Below are 19,953 nucleotides of genomic sequence, written 5' to 3' on the forward strand. Positions count from 1 at the left end.
TAGACTCTTCCTGTCCTTGCTTCATGGTTTTGTTGTGGTATGAGCTGTTGCAAACAGAAGTAGCAGTGTTGCTAACACAGGAGGTTATTGTCTAAGCCTTCAAATAAAATCAGTAAATTTAAATGCTAAATAGTGTTTATTTGCACTGATTTTCAACTTACCAGCTTTTTAGGGAAGACTTTTAGAGAAGATCCACATGGCCTGCACAGAACCTCAAAGACGTCAGGCACGGTGCCAGCTGGCAACCTTGCAACTCTGCAGTCTGCTCTAGACGCATCTGGTGTAGCAACCAGACCTGGTGCTATTACTGTGCTTAATTTCAAGTGGCTGAAGTCCTGTGAGAAGTCCATATGACCATGGAGAAGTGTTGATCTTAAAAAACTGCAGTAGTGCAAAGAGGAAGTGTCATCCTGCATGAGTTAAAGCAAAGTATAAATCAGTAGTGTGTATGTCTTAGAGGGTGGGAAGAGGATAACTTTGTTTCCATCAACTTGCAAGCTGTTAAAAACAACATCCAAGTCAGTGAGTCCTGTGTACCTTTAATTTTGAGAAAATTCAGGCAACCAAGGTGATAAAGATAATTTAGAATTTAGCTAAGTTCAAGGAAATTGCAGACTCTTGCAGTAGGCTGTCTTCTGGGATTTCTGTACAGTTTTGGTCAGTTTGTCATGAAAGAAAATTCTGATGCATGATATACTTTATGTAGTGTTGTATCCCCTGCTTGAATCTTGAAGTTCTTTCCCTTTTTTTTTCAGCAGTTCTGTTGTGCTAGAAATGCTTGTGATAAAGTTGAAAAAAGTATCAACAATGTCTATGTATATGATCTTATGATACCCCTCTATTCACTATACATGCATACCTTGTTTGCATGATGGGTCTTCATTTTGCTACTGCTATGACAAGTCAGATCATGCCTTTTAAAAGAAGCAATAACTGTTTCTCCTGTACCTGCTTGAAACAGATGTGTGGCTGCTACTCTTCATAATTTCTGAAGTGTTGAATAGGAAAATGTCTTGAGTTACTAGAGAAGCACAGCCTGCCTTTTGTAACTGGCAGAGGTGTCTGCTTGGAAGAAGAGCAATAACTTGGAGCCTGTTGATTTTGCAAGGTTGCCATGTACCAAATAAGCTAAACCTGTGTTTCCTAGTAAAATTATTCAACACAAACAATTCCAAGAGTACAACGCTGTTGCAGCAGACATACATACAGCTCTGTCCACAGTGTTTCTGCAGCATTCTGTTGAGCCACTGGGACTATGGAGCAGGAAGTCAGTACTGCTTTTTGGGTTTTGGTTTTTTTTTTTTTTGTAGGCACCCTTTTAGTTTGAGCAGTGAGAGGTTAGGCCAAGTTAGTGGTGTCTTTGGATCCTTGCCTGCTAGGGCATACGAGCTGCAGGCTGTCTGAGCAGGTCCCACTGTTCCATTCCCTAACTTACTTGCTGCACTTAACCTTGGAGGAAATATTCATGCAAGCACAATCCAGCTAAATGTGAATTAAAGGACACTAGTGTCCTCACCTGTCATGTAATATTGTATGCTTTGGGTGTATGTCTTAACAGAATGTACAATTTCTAACGTGAATTACATTTTCTGGTAGGAAAAAGTGGGCAATTTTTTTGCATATTTATCGGTTTGGGTAACTTCAGCTTAAGGGGTTACACACCATACCCAGTATAAAAGTCACAGCTTTATGTATACTTTATAGGTGTATTTGATCTGTAGTACTTTATTTTTAATTCATGAAAGCCATTTGTTCGACTTGTAGTGTCTGACCTTACTGTTCCTTTAAAGAACACTTTGTGAAAGTCACTGTAAGGATTAAGAGGCTAAAATAAGTACTGGGACATAGCTCTTGTCTCTCAAGACCTCACGTGATGAGATGCTGTGAGACTACAGGCAGAGACAGGGAATTCATGGAATGCAAGTGAAAAATGAGTAATGGTTTTGTTCTGAACAATGTTCTCAAAGTGATAGAGGTTCTGTGACTATTCACCATTAACTCTGATGATATAATACGGTTACTCAGTCAGCTTTTTCTTTCCAGTCCTGAAATTCAGATAGACTATCTTGTGCATAGAAAGATGAAGTAGAAGTTATCTGCCTTAAGTCTAAAAATGAATTGTTTATAGCTTATTATTTCTGGTAATGTCTATGATTCTATGGTAATATATGGGTATTTCTTAAGAGTAGGCTAGTTAGCTGAAATCAAAAGCCAAGCCACAAGTATTATTAGAAAAGTATAGAAACATCAGATGCCATTACTCCCAGTTTTCTTGTTCTGCTGTTCTGCAGAGATGTATTTCCTTCTTTTTATGTGTTTACACCTCTATGAAATGTCAGTCTTAGTAACTAGAGGCATTATTTAAAATCACTGCCGATTTTCTTATGATTTAAATTAGCTTTTGCTCAGTTTCCCTAATTAAATTCACTTTACTTCCAGTTTCTGCTAGAGATTTCTTTCTTTGGCAGCTGGTAGGCTATTTCATCAGCAGCTATTTTTCTCTGAGATAAATTCCTGTCATTTCTCGTCAGTAACTAAAAATGTAGATTAAATATGTTGATGGCCAAAATAATGGGATTTTCTCTCTTCTTGTGCCATTTTGTTCTGAAATGCCTTCTCTCCTTTGTCCAAATTTGAGTTTGATTTGAAACTAAAGAGGATAAACTTCATACATCTAAAAATTAAGACTACTGTAAGAACATATGCTACTAGGGGGAAAAATAACATGAAAATAGGTTTCTTTCCCAAATATGTAGATTACATGTGAAAGATTTGCTTAGGTGATAAAAAGGTCCCTAATCTTTAGGTAATCTAATTAGTACATCTAAGCAATGTGTATGGCACAAAAACCAGTCACATGAGTATGTCAGCTATTCTTCTGAGTGAAAATATGACTCCTCTAAGTATGGACAATGTTGATCACCCAGTAATTAAGGAAATGCTAATAATTTGTTATGACAAAGAACTCAATTGTGATTGAATAATACAAGTAAAGACTACGATGTTTATTAAATTTGTTCATGTTTACTTTTATGCATACTTGAATGTTCAGATCCTGGCCCTCTGGAAAGTGATTTTTATCTCAGAACTCCTTTGGGAAAGGTTTCTGGCTTGTGCTACCCTGCTTTAACAGAAGCCTTTGCATATTGCTGCAAGATACCTGTTTCCTTCTTGTCCAGTGAATGCTCGTTGCAGCCTGTGGCAGCTTAACTCTGCAGTGTGTTTTTCAAGCAGTGCTGGGAGAGTGGAGACACTGGTCTCTAAGGCAGTCTGTAAAAATCTCATTTTTTGTTTCTAATGACAGGAAATAGGACTAGAAAGGAGTTCCTGTATCACTGAAGTAAATTCATACCATTTCAAGCAGCAGTATAATGTACTCTTTTTACAATGAATCTTGTTGAATTTATAAAGCTGATAGTTATTTTTAATCTGGCATATCATTTACAAGAAGCTTCAGAATATCAGATACAGTCACTTTAGACATGATTGTTCTAGTGCTAGTGGTATGTAGTTGTTCTTTTTCTGCGCTGTTAACTTCCTGAATCAGTAAGCCATATTTGTGAGGAGCAACTCAGTCTTCTTTCACCATTTGTTTGGTAGCTGGAGTGATATAAGCTTTCTATTTTCTGATCATCCTGATAGTCCTGGTCTGCATCTGCTTTGTTTCAACTTTTTCTTTCTGGGTGTGCATGTCTGGTACTGATGTGCAGGCCCAGAGATTATCTTGGTGGTGCAATGCACTATTCCCTTTTTCTCCAGGAACAAACATCCTAATGCAATCTTTTTCCTTCTTAGAACTGCATAGTACAGAGCAGAAACTTTCGGTGGCAAGCCAGTATTCCCAGATATCTCTCTCCTCTGTCATTTCCAAATTACGAGGCTCAATTTTATTAGTTGTGCAAGGCATCATGCAATGATCTGTCCTATCAAATAAATTTCATTTCTGTTACCTTACCTCTCAATGTCATCTGATTCCTAGAGTGTGTTCTGACATTGTATTATCCACACAATTTATTAACTTATATTGAATGTTTTAGTCCTCAGTGAGCTCTTTCTTTATTCAGATTGACCAAAAGACAACAAAACCAAATAGTTGCACATTTTTGTTCTCCACAGCTTTTAATATTCTTAATTTTTTTTAATAACAATTTATTTTATTGTACATTATTAATGGCCTGAGTGGCTAAGATTTGTTGTCTATAAAATCAGGGTTATCTGGTAATGGCATATAGACCTTCCTCTGAAAAATTACAGAGGATTTGTTTCCCTAAATTCCAACTCTTGCAGACATCTCTTCTGAATAACCATTGACGTTGCTTTGTTTTTTTTTATTCCCATGTAGTACTGAGGCCCGATTACTGTGTCTGTAGTTACTCTGATCATTTTTGTTCCCACCAAAGTATTAGTAGTATATTGCCTTTTTCTGTAGCATGTAGTATTTCTTTTTAGTAGTATGCCTTTTCCTGTTTTTAAAAATATGGTGCCATTCTCAATCTGAAACTTATTTTATTTATGAGACTTTGTTTCTCCTCTGATTCCATATTCTGGGAGGTCATCTGGATCTCCCTGGGTAGGAATTTGTTAGTTTTGCTTAACTTTTATTTTCATACGGCTTCCTTGTCAACAGTCTTCCTTGTTTTCTCATTGGTGATACTGAGACAAAAGTGTTTTGGTCTTGGGCCACTCTTGTTTATCTAAGGAAATTTCTTTCATCCTGACTAGGAATGATTGAATGACTGTCTTAATCATTAACTGTAGTCATAGCACTATTCAAAGACAAGAGTTTAATCATGAAGAGTGAATTCTTTATAGTTGTACTGAGTCTAGCTGGCATGGACGTTTTGGGATTTTTTTTTCTTAATTGCTGGTATGGTGCTGATTTGGATTTCTAACTAAAATAGTGTACTAATGTTTTGGCTGTTCTTGCAGTTCTTGCACTGCATTCAGGCCTTTCTCTTCTTCCAACTCTATCTGTGCCTCTAGCAAGAAGATTGGGAGTGTGCAGGAAGTCGTGAGAGGATGCAACCAGAACAGCTGACCCTAACAGACCAAGGTCATATTTCATGCCATATAATGTCATGGGCAGCAATAAAAACTGAGGGGAGGGCTGGTTTTTGGAAGGCAGCTGTTGCTTTGAGATAGGCTGGGTATTGGTCTGCTTGTGGGAGATGATTATTTTTGCATCGCTTGTTCTGGATTCCACCTCACCCTTTCTTTTTAACCTATGCTTGTTAAACTGTCTATATCAACCAAGGAGTTTTCTGGCTTCTGTTCTTCATATTCTCTCTCCTATCCCACTGGGGATGGAGGGAGTGAGCAAGTGACTGTGTGGGTCACTTCTAGAATCATGGAATAATAGGGGTTGGATAGAACCTCTAGAGATCATCCAGTCCAGCTCCCTTGGTAAAGCAGGACCACCTAGATCAGGTCACACAGGAACCTCCAGAGGAGACCTTATGGTCTCCATGGGCAGCCTGTGCCAGGGCTCCCTCACAGGAAAGAAGTGTTTCCTTATGTTTAAGTAGAACTTCTATGTTCCAACTTATGTCCATTACCCCTTGACCTACTTGTGTCAAATCTTGTTTAATGTAAATATATATTTTTTTTGTCCTAAGCCACTTCTAATTAACAGTGTGTCATTTTATTGGAAATAATGATGTTATCACGTTTGCTTTATTGTCGTTAACACCACTTATACTGTCTTTTCAGGAAAAAAAAAAATTAACGGCCTCTGTTATAGAGGAACAAGAAGCAAAAATCTACCTTGTGTAGATCTTAGATTGCAGTCCTGACTTGCACTTGCGCTTTGTCTCTCCTAGCCTTTTCTATACTAGTACATGGATTCTGTTTTGGCCTGTACCATGCAAAAGTTTACAAATGCATCAGGTGTTTCTGATCTTTGAAATCCTGGTCAAAACTGGTAAAATTCTTTAACTGCCTGTGCCCATCTAGTAGCTCCAGTGTTTAACAATATTTGTAATTTTTTCTTCATGTTACTGAGTGAGTTTTTTACTTGTGCTTGCATCTTCAATTATTTGCTTTTCTTTCCTATGTGCTCTAAGTCCTGTAAATAACTGATTTTACTTCTGAAAGTTCATGAAGTGATGCCAGATTCACAACTTTTATTCAGAGTAGATTGCTCCTGGCCCTTCTGGTGTCAGGAAAGAGCTTGAGAAGACTCTGTAGTGATTTAAATACCTGATGGCAAGTACTTGTCTGTGCATTTGATGTTTTAGAAAAGTTTGAGAGGTTTGTAACCACTGCATAAAAATTGGATTTGATGTTTTTGGCTGTTAGCTTAAGATGACACTTGCTTATGCTTAATATAGATCATCCTACTCTCATTTAAGCATATGTTTTTGGATTTAGACAGTATTAAGATACCCTAACGATAAAAATGAGAACCGGAATAACCTCATATCTGTTTATCCAAGCTACCATTGTTGCCACAACTTCATCAGTGGGGCACAGAACTTAGTCTTTGCACACTTGCTGGAGTAAGGCATGATTCAGGGTCATATTTGATGAAGACACTCCAGGAGTGCTGTGTGTGATGGATCAGGTGGTATTTTGCTTTGTCCCAGGATGGGTCTGTGCGCCAGAATACGAAAAATGTTGGGTTGTCTCTAGAAAGCTGCTGCTGGGCAAGCCCAAGCTAAACAAACAGATACAGCCCATCAAGTGCTGTATTTCTCATCAATGCAGAACCTTCTTTTAACTTCTTTCTCACCTGCTTTTTTTATGTTTCCTCTCCCAGCTCTCATCTCTTCTGCCTGGCAGTGGTCATGTACTAGGCTTTCTGGTACGTGTACATCAAATACTGAATAATTTAGTTAAAAATGTAATCTAATATTCACAGAAACCTGACCTCAGCTACTGCTTGCTGAGATGTTTCCTTCTAATAAGGACAAAGCAAAACTTCTCCTGATAACTCAGTATGTACATTTCTTATTTAGGAAGGCCACTGAGTAGTACAGGTGTCACCTGACGGGTGGGACAGAACTACTCTGAGCATGATTTTCCAGAATGCCTTCTACAACCTAACAGTCCACCTCAGCAGAACATATTATCAGGTACAAGCCAGAAACCTGTGTCAAACTTCCAGAAGATAGTTTGTAGTGTATACATTCTTTATTTTGAAACTAAGATTTACTTTAGGATTAGTTGTGTGTATATATCAGTCAAGGTAGCAGGTGCTGGCTACTTGAGAGAGACAAAGTTTGTGCAAGCTAGAGGAGTGGGTTAGTGCTGTTAAATTGGTACTGCCATCTGGACCCCAACCTGCTTTTATTAGAGTTGGTGGGTATTACTTGTGTGGAGTGCTGTTTATTAAACGGTATGAAATACTATGACAGACAAGGCCTGTCCACATGTACAGCAGGAGACTGTAGTGTATCTGATGTTTACTGTTTGGAATGATGTTGTTGAATTGGCTGAAGGCAGTTGGGATAGAATTAAGAAAAACAAGTAGTATAAATTGTTTACAGTCAAAAGTATTGTTTCTTATTAGATTAGTTGATGTAACTAAAAAACTGGAAAGGATTTGCACACAGAAACCCTCTTTCAAGCTTAAAAGAGAAATTACAGTCTCCAGGTTAAATTCAGATTGATAACGATTGATTATCTAGTCATCTGTTAGCCTATGAGAGAAAGAAGGGTCAGTAGCTGTGGATTTGAGGAGAGTAGGAATATAGGACAGAGAAAGACAGGGAATTTTCTGTGGAACACTGATATTAGTTGGAGGTACATAGGTATTGTGGAGATGACAGAGACCATAACTTCATCCTTTCCACCTATCTTGTGACTGGTTTTAGTGTATTGTACACCAGGCTTTATTTGAGAGGAAGCAGAAGTTGCTCATATGAATCCACCAACGTGGAAAACATGCATATGTGCTCAGGACAGATACATATTGTTTCTTCTCAGTTAACCTTCTCCTGTAAGAGCATCAGTAACTTCTTCCCAGAAACTTCTTGGAAATTGCTTGCTAGCTAGAGTTGGTAGCTTTTGGACTCTGTTTCAGGCTTCCATCTCCCTCCTGCTGGTAACTAAATCCTGTGATGAACTTCAAAGTGAAAAGGTTTACTCAAATAGCTAGGTAGGGACAGTATTTCTTTAATGAAAGACAGGCGGGTTTAAAAATAATAATACCTACAAGTAGGCCAAGGATATGTGAAGAAAAAGGGATTTCTAGTGTATGTATGCATAGGAAGTTGCTCTAAATAAAGAGTTGAAACAAGATTGGTGATCCATCTCCTCAGTGACTTGAAGTAGGTACACTGTTGTAACTGTTTTTCTTTGCGAAGCAGCTCTTCTGTGGTGGTACTCTTGTGCACAGCAGGAAAAAAAAGCCAATGGTTTTGTTTTGGGCAACAAAAAAACACATCTGGAAGAGAGATGACTGAGTGGTTTCATGCCCATACGAGGCAAATGTTGGCATCATGGAACTTGCCAAGTGGCATGATTCATCTTTCACTGTTTGTTGGTACTAGCTCCTTTGATCAACACAAGCTCTACTGACCTCAGTCATTTGTGGCAAAACCAGCACGTTGTATTTCTTGGAACATAAGATTTGTGAAGAAAAGTGCATTAAAACAATTTCCTCCAAGCAAATGCTCATATAAATGGATCTTGAAGCCCGAATCTATAAAAAGGGCTGAGCTGTGTTTATTGTATGCTCCTTGCAGGAGCATCCAGTAAGTTATTGTGATGGGTGACGAATTAAGAGCCATAATTCTTGCCATCTTCTCTGCTGGTTATTTCTGTCCTTAAAAACACAGCCATGTAATTCATTGAAGCATTATTCAGTGGAGTTGCTTACAGGGTCTCCCATAGGGACTGGAGCAAAAATCTCCGAAAGCAGAGTGCAGCTAACAGAGAAAGGGGTTTTTTTGTTTGTTTTTAATTTTGCATGCATGATTTCCACCTCCCATCAGCCTCCCACCTTTTTCCTGTAAACTGCTTTAAAGAGAAAAAAAGAAGTCTGAAGATAACAGTGATTGTATCACCAGCTAGGGTAAATTGAGGATGGGGTAGGCAGGTAATGGGCATAGTGCCACTGGTCTGGATTTTGCTTTTCTCTTCTGTTTAAACCAATTGACTTAGGCAATTTCCTCCAGGTTGCAGACCAGGACCTCTGTCTTGGAGTGGACCATTACACCTCACTGATGCTCATGTGCACACTTACCTGTGTTGCTTATGCAGACTAAAGAATGGAGGAGAATCTGATTAAAGAGGGAGAGCTGCTACCTTGTCTGGCTAACTTCCCCCTCATCTTGAGGAAAGGGGGAAGGCATTGCTTGACTTTCCATCTGCTTTTTTTTTCCCCCAAAAACTAGCTTTTTGTTCCTCTCCCATGAAATATGTATATGCTTTTTATAATAATAAGTTTATTGTGGTTTTTTTCTCTTGTTGATGTGTAATAATATTCCAGCTCTAAGCTCCAATTGTTTCATGTACCTAATTGGGGCAAGCTTACAGCAAAATTCTTGCCTTCAATTTTTCCTGGTAATTACTTGTACCTCCTGCAGAGAAGAAGAGAGTAGAGACTAGATTAAATGATTGGTCAGATTAGATGGTATAGTGAAGCACTAGAATAGTCTGTGTGTAAGGAGGCTGTGGAGTCATCGATACTTGGAAGTGTTTTGAAAACCTGCTAGGCAGCTCTGCAGTTAATATAGAAGGTATCATTCAGGGGTTTAATCCTGTGTATGGTACAGAGAGGGCTTTTGAGTAGCCCAGGGAAGATAATGCACTTGCTTTTCCTTGTTACCTGGGGACTTAATTTGTTCTAAGGAAATTGTTTAGGGAGTGCACCTAGTATACGTAGTCTGATCTGGAAAGGTAGGAGGTTATTATTTTAAGTCATTCTTCAACAGACAAGCATGGACTGGTCCACACTATCTGTCACTAGCCTTATTTGTATGTATTTTTTAAAAAATGCTTTCCCCAGTCTTCTGTGCAACGTATTGATTCATCATGCAGCTGTTCACCGTGTCTGGTCTTTGAAATAATGGTCACAGCTTGACCACTTGCTTATTTGTATTGAAGAATTTGCTATGCTTTTACCATATAGTTCCCATTAGAATTTTCAAAGGAGTTATCTTTCTTGGTGTTGCCTTCATACATGGTTTAATGAAAATGAAGAATGTCATAGAGGCAAACAGTTCTGTTGCTCTTTAAAACAGGCTATGTACTTAGTGGAGATCTTCGATTTCTTGTACTTACTGAGTCAATACATAACTATGCTTTTAGTTACATTTTTTAAAAGGCATTTTATGGTTATCTTGTAAGCAAATGTTTATATGGCTTATCAAGAATTCTTAAGGAATTACAACTTCTATAGAACGACAGTGTTAACTGTTTTAATGACTCATTCTTGCAAAACTTTGAGGTGGAAAATAAGTGTCAGTCAATTCTGCTTGTGTTTCCCTTCTCTTAAATGTTTTTCACACATCTACTGTAGATCATTTCAACCTTGGAGATGTTTTCTTTTTAGTTATTTGTTCTATAAGTGCAGGCATTGAGGCAGTTAGATTTGTGCAGTGAAGAGCTAGAAAGAAGTCTGCTGTCGCAGGAGGCAGGGGCTGTTCTATGTGGCAGGGTTGAGGGGTTTTGTTATTCCAGAAAGGTAGAAAACCTCAAAATTCTTAGAGTATTCTTATTAGGCATTTGAAGGCATGTTTTCTCTTAACCATTGGCCTCTTCTGAAGTTAGTTGTAACATACTGCCTCCAAAGCAAGGATGAAAGATTTCAAGTCCTTTTGCTTTTTTCCCTTCTTTTGAATTAATTGTTTGGAAGTGTCACTGGAGGAGTTGCTTTGCAAGCACCCCATGACATAGGTGAATGTGAATTTAGCAGCTCAGTTGTGATGTTCAAACTGCAAAACCTCATGAAAGAAGGTGGGAGGGAAACCTTAGAAGTCTTGTACCAGCCCTTCTTGGGAGCAAGAGAGTCTTCCCCCCCTCCCCCTGTATAAATCGATTTTTAGTTATTCAGTCTGACTAGCACTGATTGTCTACACTGTGAAGGAGAGGAGTGTTTGCATGAGTGACCTTGTGCTGCTGAGCCACCACAGCAAGTTACTGGGTAATAAATTTTTGTGTCAGGTTGTGGAAGGAAACTGGTGACATGACGCAAAGTAGCAGAAACTGACACTACTAATCATTGCTTGAAAACCACAAAGAGAAAAGAGTCTGGGAAGCAGGATAGAGAAGGAGGAGGGAAGATGAGGGGGAGAAACATTTTAAGAACTTACAGGCTGGCAAATGTTATTTATTGTGTCTAATACAGAGGTGTTCAGTGCCTGCTTTGTGTTTCTGCAGCAACTGCCTGAGCACATCAGTGACAAATGGGCATAGGAGGTAAGGAATAGGGACTTAGCTATTTCTGCAGTATTTATTGAAGTAAAAAGCCTGCTTATGTGAAGCCAGAAGGATCAAACCACATCCAGAAATATTTTTATCTATACCTTTTTGAATGTATTTGAGACTTAAAATATGTAACATAAGACCTCTATGTGCATATGGCACACCTGTATAGTAAGATTCATGATGTATTATTAGTTTTGTTCAAATTTGCTGAGGAAAAAAAATAATTAAAAGGCCACACATGAAATGAGATGGCTTTGAATTTGATTTTTTGCTCAGGTGAAGTTGACTTTTTCTTCAAGAGAGCCTCATGGTCATCTTCACTTGTTTTTTTTAGACAGTAGGTTTAGTGGCAGTAGAAGTTAAAGAGAAAAATCCCATCTGGCAGTTGTTTCTTCTCTTAGTTGGGTTCCTAATTAAGCAAAAGAAAAACCAATCCTGTCATTAAATTCCTTTCTTTCTATGGTTGTGTTGTGCCCCAGGATGTGGCTGTAGATTCCATAAAAGTTAGCAAATTACAGTGTAGGGGTTTTTTGGTTTTTTTTTTTTTCTGCAATTATTACTCATTTTTCCTGTATTTTGGAGAGTGGAGGGCTTTTATTTCCAATACAAATGTAGTAGAAAGCTGCACCCTTGGAAAGATGTAAAATCGAGAATATGTGTCATAAGACAGCTCTCAGCAGAGGAAGTCTGAAAGCACAGACATGTGTACCCCACAGCTCTCTGGCTGAAGTGTGAACATCTCTGGCTTTTATTAGGAAATTGGTTTTCAATGAGTGAAATTACTGTTTGGTTAACATAAGGCAGTTTAAGTCTCCCTCCACGTCTCGGATTATTGTTTTGATGCATAATAATATGCATGGAATAATATGTACTCCTCCCATGGTAGTAGTTACCTACTCTGATTAGAAATAAGCAGGAGGACTGACAAGTCAGTAATTTTTCTGTACCATAAATATAGTTTTATCATATTAAGGTAATGTCATTTGACTGGAGATTGTCTATTAGCTTGGTTGTAACACTGTTAGATAAAATGAATTCATGTCACTATGGCCTGTTCTCCAGGGTACAACACAATGTCATCCAAAAGCTTCAGGCAATTAATTTTGCTGTATTTCTGCTCTCAGTCACTAGTTGAGGCCAGTAGGGGATCTAAATAGAAAAGATTTTAGAAGGGCTTCAGAGACTGGCTTGGTTTTGATCTTCTCTGAGGTGAATGAGGATCGTGGTGCTTTTGGGCTTGCATGAGCCAGGAGAGCATCTCACATGCCTCACTTTTCCAGCAGAGACATTTATATGGTACAGATATGCTCTGAGAAGAAGATACATTTCACTTAGCAACAAGTAACCTCTCACATTAGACCTTTGCTTTGGTGCAGATGTTTTATGATAGCTTTTGACAGGAAGCAAAATTATCCTTTAACTCCTTCCTGCGTTGACAGACAAGTCTCATTTGGTCATGTGGTCCCCCAAACTCAGGATGTCTGTTGCTTGAGAAGAGCTACTGCTTCTTTCATCTCCATAGAGATAGAAGTCTCTGAGCTTGTTGGTTTTACTGACTCACCTCAACTTCTCACGCCCCTGACCAGAGGGACTTTGCTAAATAAAGGTTTGATTCACAAGTTTTGTGGTCAGGCTTACAGTTACAAGCATAAAAAATATGAAGTCTACTTCCCGCTTCTGCTTGATAATGGGATAAACAGTCTCACTAGGGAGACTGTTGAGAAACCACTCTCCTGCTTGTAAATACAGCTAGGTTTTAAACAGCCCTCACTGCCCTACCAATCCTTGCATCACTAGGTTTTGGAAACAAATCTGGGTGCCAGTCCAGAGTGATTTTTTTTTTTTGTGACATGTTAATGGTGATTTTCCTGTTTACCCATCCCTCCTCTGCCCTGTTTGCTTCATCAGTTCATCAAGTAGGGGATGTGCAGATAGTTATACTGTTAGTCATTGTTTTTGGCTCTGCTCACTTTGCCAACCACCCACCTTGTCTCTGGTCTGGGAATGGATGTTCTTCATCCAGTCTGAGCTATTTGCTTTGGTCTGGATAATTGATAACACCTCTGTGAAATATACAGTGCATCAGCTGTGGCAGGACATATGGTTGTTACCTCTGATAAGGTAGCAGGGTAGTGCCTAAGGTGTATATATAGCAGACCTCATTCCAAGTGTCTTGTCCAGACTGGTTTCTGATCTGTAATTGTACAATTTTTAGAGGATCCTAAGGAGCTGTATGTGGCAGAAATAATTGTGTGTGTTTGTCCTACAGGCTTGTTCTGTTTGTCATGTAATTTTATTGTACTATTCTAAACCATAAATGCTAATTTTTACATGTGTTTTGATAAAATCATTTGTAGCATTGAATTTGCAGCTTCCAAATAAATGAAGCTCCTTTTTCTTGATATCACTGTGGAAAATTTCTGCTCCCTTTTTCCATGCAATCTCCTTATTTCCCTTCTCTCCTCTGTCCCCCTGCCTTGCTGTATCAAAATATGTCAGTGGGTTATGTTCATCATTTCTATTTACAGCTCTTTCTTTGCCATGTGCTGTTAAGGTGACTGATACTTTTCAACATGTTAATAATTTGTGGCTTTATATATACTTATGTACATTCATGTATTTCTTGTTCTTTATTCCAGAGATGGTGATGTTGCTGGAATGGTGGTCAGGCACCCATTGCACCCTCTACACAGATCCAGAGAGTTACCACAAGTATGGGAAGGAGAGTGCCATCGTAATTCTTAATCACAACTTTGAAATTGACTTTCTCTGTGGTTGGAACTTTTGTGAAAGATTTGGGGTCTTGGGGGTGAGTTTTGTTTATAATTTAAAACAAAATTACTTTTCTTGATTGTAGGGGGAAAAAAACAAAGCAAATTCTTTGTGTTTTGAAAATTAGCAGATCTGTGCTCGAATTTCACACAGCCACTGTCCAGAATTCACCTCATTGGAGAGGTGAACCCAAAGCAATGCAGTGCAAGCATATGAAATGCTGAGACAGGATTGCATTGGCATTCACAGAAATTTTAAAAGCATTGCAGATAAAGCTGATCTAGGACAGATTTTTCTATTTTTTTTTTTAAAACCTGTGGAGATCATTGCAGTTGCTTCTCTTTGTGTGCTTGCTAGGTAACTGGTGTGGCTCAGTACGCTGCAGGAAAATGAGCTGTTCTGTGATTCTTTCCCAGTGAACTGTAGAATTTCTTTTTTCCAGTGTAGTCTTACAAACCCATAGCTAGAGTTTGATGTAGTCTCTGTAGTCTCAGAGTTAAAGAGCTGCTATCTAAAGTGAATGCAGTAACCAGGTTATAGCTAGTAAGAGATGGGGAATGAATTAGTTATCCACAGTTGAATACACTATTACTTTACGCTGGTTTCAGGGTTGTTTTTTTGCTTTGTATGTTAGCTTGTGGAGATGATTCAAACCCTATGCTCATTCTCTACCTACAAGGGATGTAGGTAAGAGTACCTCTTTCATAAGAAAGAAGACATCTTCAGACTTTGCTACTGGCCACTGTCAAAAGTCCTGACCTTAGATTGTGGGAAGCTATGTCTTTTTGTGATCTTTCCTTTGGACTCTTTTAATTTTCTGGACATTTAGGCACCACTCTAGTCACTTTCAAATTATAATAATGACAGTCTGCTTAAAAGAATAGAAAAGGGCCTTAAAACTGGAGGAAAATCAACTTAACCAATTAAAAGTCATGCATATTACCAAAGTGGCTGTTGACTCCTGATTACTGAGGAATAACTCTACTGTCACATCTGGGACTTTACCACAGAAATAGAGGATGGCAAGAGATGTAGGGAAACCTGCTGGTATGTAGGGAAAGAACTGTTGTAGAAGATTAAAGGATTATTTCTGTGCAAGCTAATAGGGACCTACAAGGTCAGAAATCTGTTGGTTTATGTTGGTGGTGTGTGGTTGGATTGAATCTCATTAACTGTAATAATTTCTTTTTTTTAGAGTTTCCCAAGGTAATCAGATTACATTTTGACTTTTTTTATGTTGTTCCCTACACATACGAAAATCCCCATGTAGAAGTACGACTGTTGAACCGTTACTGTCCTGCACTAAAAAGAGTATTTCTTTTTTTTAGGGGGGAGGGGAATGCTTAAGGTTATTACTCAGTTTGTGTTTTTGCTAATCCGAGGATTCTTTTAGGAACTGCTGTGTACTTTTTATTTTTAATTTTTTAAAACTACTTGAGTCTTGAGAAATGTCCTGTGGTTTTACTTCTCAGAAGCTGCTCCAGGAAGAAATAGTTTCTATGTGCTTTCATTTGCATCGATGTCTTTACACAGCAAAGCAGTACATTTCCCTGTTGGGGCGGCTAGTTGAGGTTCATCTTAAGCCAAGTTAAAAACAATCAAGTTTAAAATTACACATAGTGAGTTTACAGATTGGATTATCTATATTGGCATATTGGAACTTGGCTTGGGGCAGCGTGGGAATGGATGAATGTGTAGAGATGAGGAGTGTAGCTTGGTTTGACTTTGTGCTACCTCACACAAGTTCATAGTATGTGAAGCTTCAGGGTTTGGTGTGGCAGCGCAATTAGGAATGTGGGAACTGTTACACTGAGGGCTGATGTTTGGGAAAAGGAGTTACAAGGAAGTGGCAAGTGTCCAGAGATATTTCTAAGTGGTGTCCCAGCCTTCAGCACTTTGTGGCTCGGGGACTTTGTCAGCCAGTGGGATTTTTTATTTAATGCCATTTAATTTTATACTCCATGAAGTTTCTGTGCAAACTTTTGGTGCTTTTATGCCCTGTTTTGGCTGGTTTCAGACATTGCTTCTCTCTCCCCTGCCTTACCTAATCCAGTGACGAGAGGAGAGATGACTGGGGCGGGGGAAGAGGGAGAAGGTGAAGACAACTTGTGCTTGGCTGCAGCAGGTAGACAGAATAGCTTTGTTGTGACATCCAGCTGTGCTCTGCAGCCCTGTCAGAGGAAGGCAGTGCCCTTAAGAGTGTCACAAGCATGTGTCTGAACACTCAGTATTTTACAGCTTGAACTTTCATTAAATGAAGCTATTAAATGCTGTATTATTTTGATCGATTTTGCTCATTTAAAAACAATTAAACTTCCTTAAACCCATCTTGCTTCTTCTGGCCCCAAAAGACAAAAGTCTTTCCCTTTTCCTCTTTGGTTTTAGTGTGATATGACAAGCACCCTTCCTGGTCTTAGTTGCAACATTAAATCTCTGCACTGTTCTACTTGTTCTTTTCCCTCTCTTCTCCTGTATTGGCTTTCTCCTTACAGCCATGTTGCTATATTCCCAACAGGTTTTTAGTGCTCTTATCAATGTGATTTTGTTTTTATCAATGTGATTTTAGGTTTTTTTGCTGTTTGTGGGGACTGGAATGAGAGTGACATACTTTCTGTTAGGGTTGTGAACCTGAGTCCTCTTCTAATGACTCAGTTCTTGTACATGGAAAGTTCTCTGCTTTCATGAAGATATTTAAATGGCTTTGGAAGAAAACCTAGCAAAAAGAACCAAACACGTTGCTAAGAATCTGGGCTGTGTGTGTGGAAGAGAAAAGAAAATGACAGAAGAAAAGAAAGACAAACCTAATTCTTATTTTACTATTTAAAGTTTTTCTTTCATATGATACTTTTGGAGCACCCATTGAAAATGGTACTGAGTTGACGGTGCTGAGTAAGAGACAGAGATCTATTAAATTATAGTGGAGGAGGAGAAAACCACATGAAGAACCAGTTCTGTGCTCACTTTTATACTTGCAATTTATTTTAGCCACTGAGATTATCTTGCTAGCTTCAGTTGGAGTCTATGTGCTGAGTTACTGATGTGTAATTGTAGCACCAAACCTTAGAAAAAATTTTGCTTGTTGCTGTAAATTACAAGAAGGAAACAAATTCCACAAAAATGATGCAGTGCTACAGGCTTGGGGATGTGTGGCTGGAAAGCTGATTGGAAGAAAGAGACCTGGGAGTGTTGATTGATACCTGTCTGGATGTGAGCCAGCAGTGTGCCCAGGGGGCCAAGAAAGCCAATGGCATGCTGGCTTGTATCAGAAATAGTGTGACTAGCAGGGCCGGGACAGGGATTAGACCCCTTTACTTGGCACTGGTGAGGCTGCACCTCAAATACTGTGTCCAGTTTTCAGCCTCTCACTACAACAAGGACACAGAGGTGCTGCAGAGTGTTCAGAGACAGGCAACAAAGCTGGAGAAGGGTCTGGAGAACAAGTCTTGTGAGGAGCAGCTGGGGGAACTGGGGTTGTTTAGCCTGGAGGAGGCTGAGGAGAGACCTTGTTGCTCTCTACAGCTACCTGAAAGGAGGCTGAAGCGAGGTGGGGGTTGATCTCTTCTCCCAAGTTACACAGAATCACAGAATGGTAGGGGTTGGAAGGGACCTCTGGAAATCATCCAGTCCAACCCCCCTGCAGAAGCAGGTTCACCTAGATCAGGTCACATAGGAACATGTCCAGGCAGGTCCTGAAGACCTCCAAGGAAGGAGACTCCACACCCTCCCTGGGCAGCCTGTGCCAGGGCTCCCTCACCCTCACAGTGAAATAGTTTTTTCTTATGTTTAAGTGGAAATTTTTGTGTTCCAGCTTCATCCCATTACCCCTTGTCCTGTCGCTAGCTACAATATTAAAAAGGGATGCCCCAACCTCCTGACACCCACCCTTTAGATATTTGTAAAAGTTAATAAGATTTCCCCTCAGTCTCCTCTTCTCTATAATCAAGAAGAGATGGCCTCAAGTTGCAACAGGGAAGGTTTAGTTTAGATAGTAAGAAAAATTTCTTCACCAGAAGGGTTGCCAAACACTGGAACAGGCTGCTGCAGGGAAATGGCTGAGTTACCATCGCTGGAGGTATGTAAAAGATGTGTGGATGTGGTACTAAAGGACATGGTTTAGTGATGGACATGACAGTGCTTGGCTAATGCTCAGACTTCATGATCTTAGAGATCCTTTTCAACCTAAGTGATTCTGTCATTCTAAATTCGGTAATTGTATATGTAAGCAGCCAAAATCATGTTACTATTTGTATTTAACATAGCTTCTTAGCATGTGCTTGGGCATACGTCCTCAAAAATATTGCTGTTACCTTTCCAACAGGGAAAAGTTTTATTCAATATGAAGCATTAGAAATTAGAAGCCTAACTAAATTTCTGGAATGATGGCATTAAGGCACTAAAGAAACATATCTTTCCATCTTGATGCCCTAGAGAGTATAATATGAAAGAGTGCTACATTTCAAAAGTAGAGCAAAGAGAAGCATCAAAAGTATGTCAATGCTTAGGGCAGCCTAGAGAGCAAATAACTAACAAGGCAAATTGCTGCTGCTAATGGTTTGCAGTTACAATTAATTTGTTTTGAAATTGTGGAACGAATTTTCTCAGATATCCTCAGCTTGCAGGTTGATTTCATGTTTGTCAAATATTTGGATCAAACAGTGTTGAATAACTGAGACTGGACGTATAAATCAACGTTTTCTTTGTTAGTTGTGCAAATGCATCTGAAGTAAGCTTGTAAAAATAGTTCTTTTTAAGGTGATGTTAGTGCAGTCATTCACAAAAGCAGACCTTTGTGGGTATTTCCATCTGAACAAACTTTGCCAATAGAACTTAACCTGGATCAAAAGGTTGTTACTGTGGAGATGTGGTTCCCATCAACAATAATTTCATTAAACATCTGTTCAGATTACACAGTTCTAAGCACTGAAAATGTCTGACTTACTTCAAGAAGGCAGCTTACTTGGAATAAATCAGCACTTTATTCTGTTGAACAAATTGAATTTGAAGGTAATAAGTGACTGTCACATATTTACCAAAGCACTTTTTATAAAGGACAAGTTAACGGCCAAAGTCAACTAGAGCTGCATTTTCCCCTCAGGTATTTACACAGGAGCTGGGCATGGGTACATGACTGAAACAGAACGGATTGTAACTCTAATTATTTTCAGAGATTATAGCTTCTGAGGAGAAGCCTGGTGTATTCCTCCCACACAAGGGCAGTCTTGCCAGTATAATGCACTGAGGAGTTTCCTTTCTCTAATTAGTTCTGTGTCATTAGCCTTTCTTCTTGGAATGGATGGGGTGGACAAAATAGCATAAGGTGATTTAGTTTCTCTTTATGTGAACCTAAGGAGTGATACTTGCACGTGTCTAAAAGAGTGCTTTTAAATCTTAAAAATGTGTTGGCACAGGAAATGAGTAAGAACATGCCCTTGGGAAGAATTCAAACATCCTTTCTGCTTCTGTGATTATGCTTGCACTATGTGACATCTTAGCTCACAACAGCATTTCTTTGTTTCACTGGGGAAAAAAAACCCATAAGGGTGGCAGCTTCTGTCCTGCTTGTTGTTTAACTCGTATGCTCTTCAAAATACAAAAGACATTAGCAAATAGCTAGTTGCTTTAGCTTGCTCTTTGATGTAGAATTACTGTGTTTTAAAGTCTGTAAGGGAAGGCTGTTAGATTATCTTTTCTGACTTGGTGCTCTGGAGGCCTTGTACACTCTATGCAGAGCACACTTTCCTGAGAGCTAAGGAAAGTTGTAAGAGGAGAGCTTGTTTCTCTGTGGCCAATTTGGGAATCTGGAAGAGG

The 19,953-nt window shown here is 39.1% G+C and overlaps 1 protein-coding gene across 1 annotated transcript in view; it reads left to right on the forward strand.

Annotated features, from left to right (window-relative positions):
- AGPAT4 (1-acylglycerol-3-phosphate O-acyltransferase 4) overlaps nucleotides 1–19,953 on the forward strand; it is a 77,748-nt gene that overhangs the window by 31,653 nt on the left and 26,142 nt on the right. The window contains exon 3 of the mRNA XM_061990231.1: nucleotides 14,013–14,182. Within this exon, the coding sequence (XP_061846215.1) occupies nucleotides 14,013–14,182 (170 nt within the window). The remainder of the gene's footprint in view (nucleotides 1–14,012; nucleotides 14,183–19,953) is intronic.

Source organism: Colius striatus, chromosome 2, assembly GCF_028858725.1.
Source record: "Colius striatus isolate bColStr4 chromosome 2, bColStr4.1.hap1, whole genome shotgun sequence".
Lineage (NCBI taxonomy): Eukaryota > Metazoa > Chordata > Aves > Coliiformes > Coliidae > Colius > Colius striatus.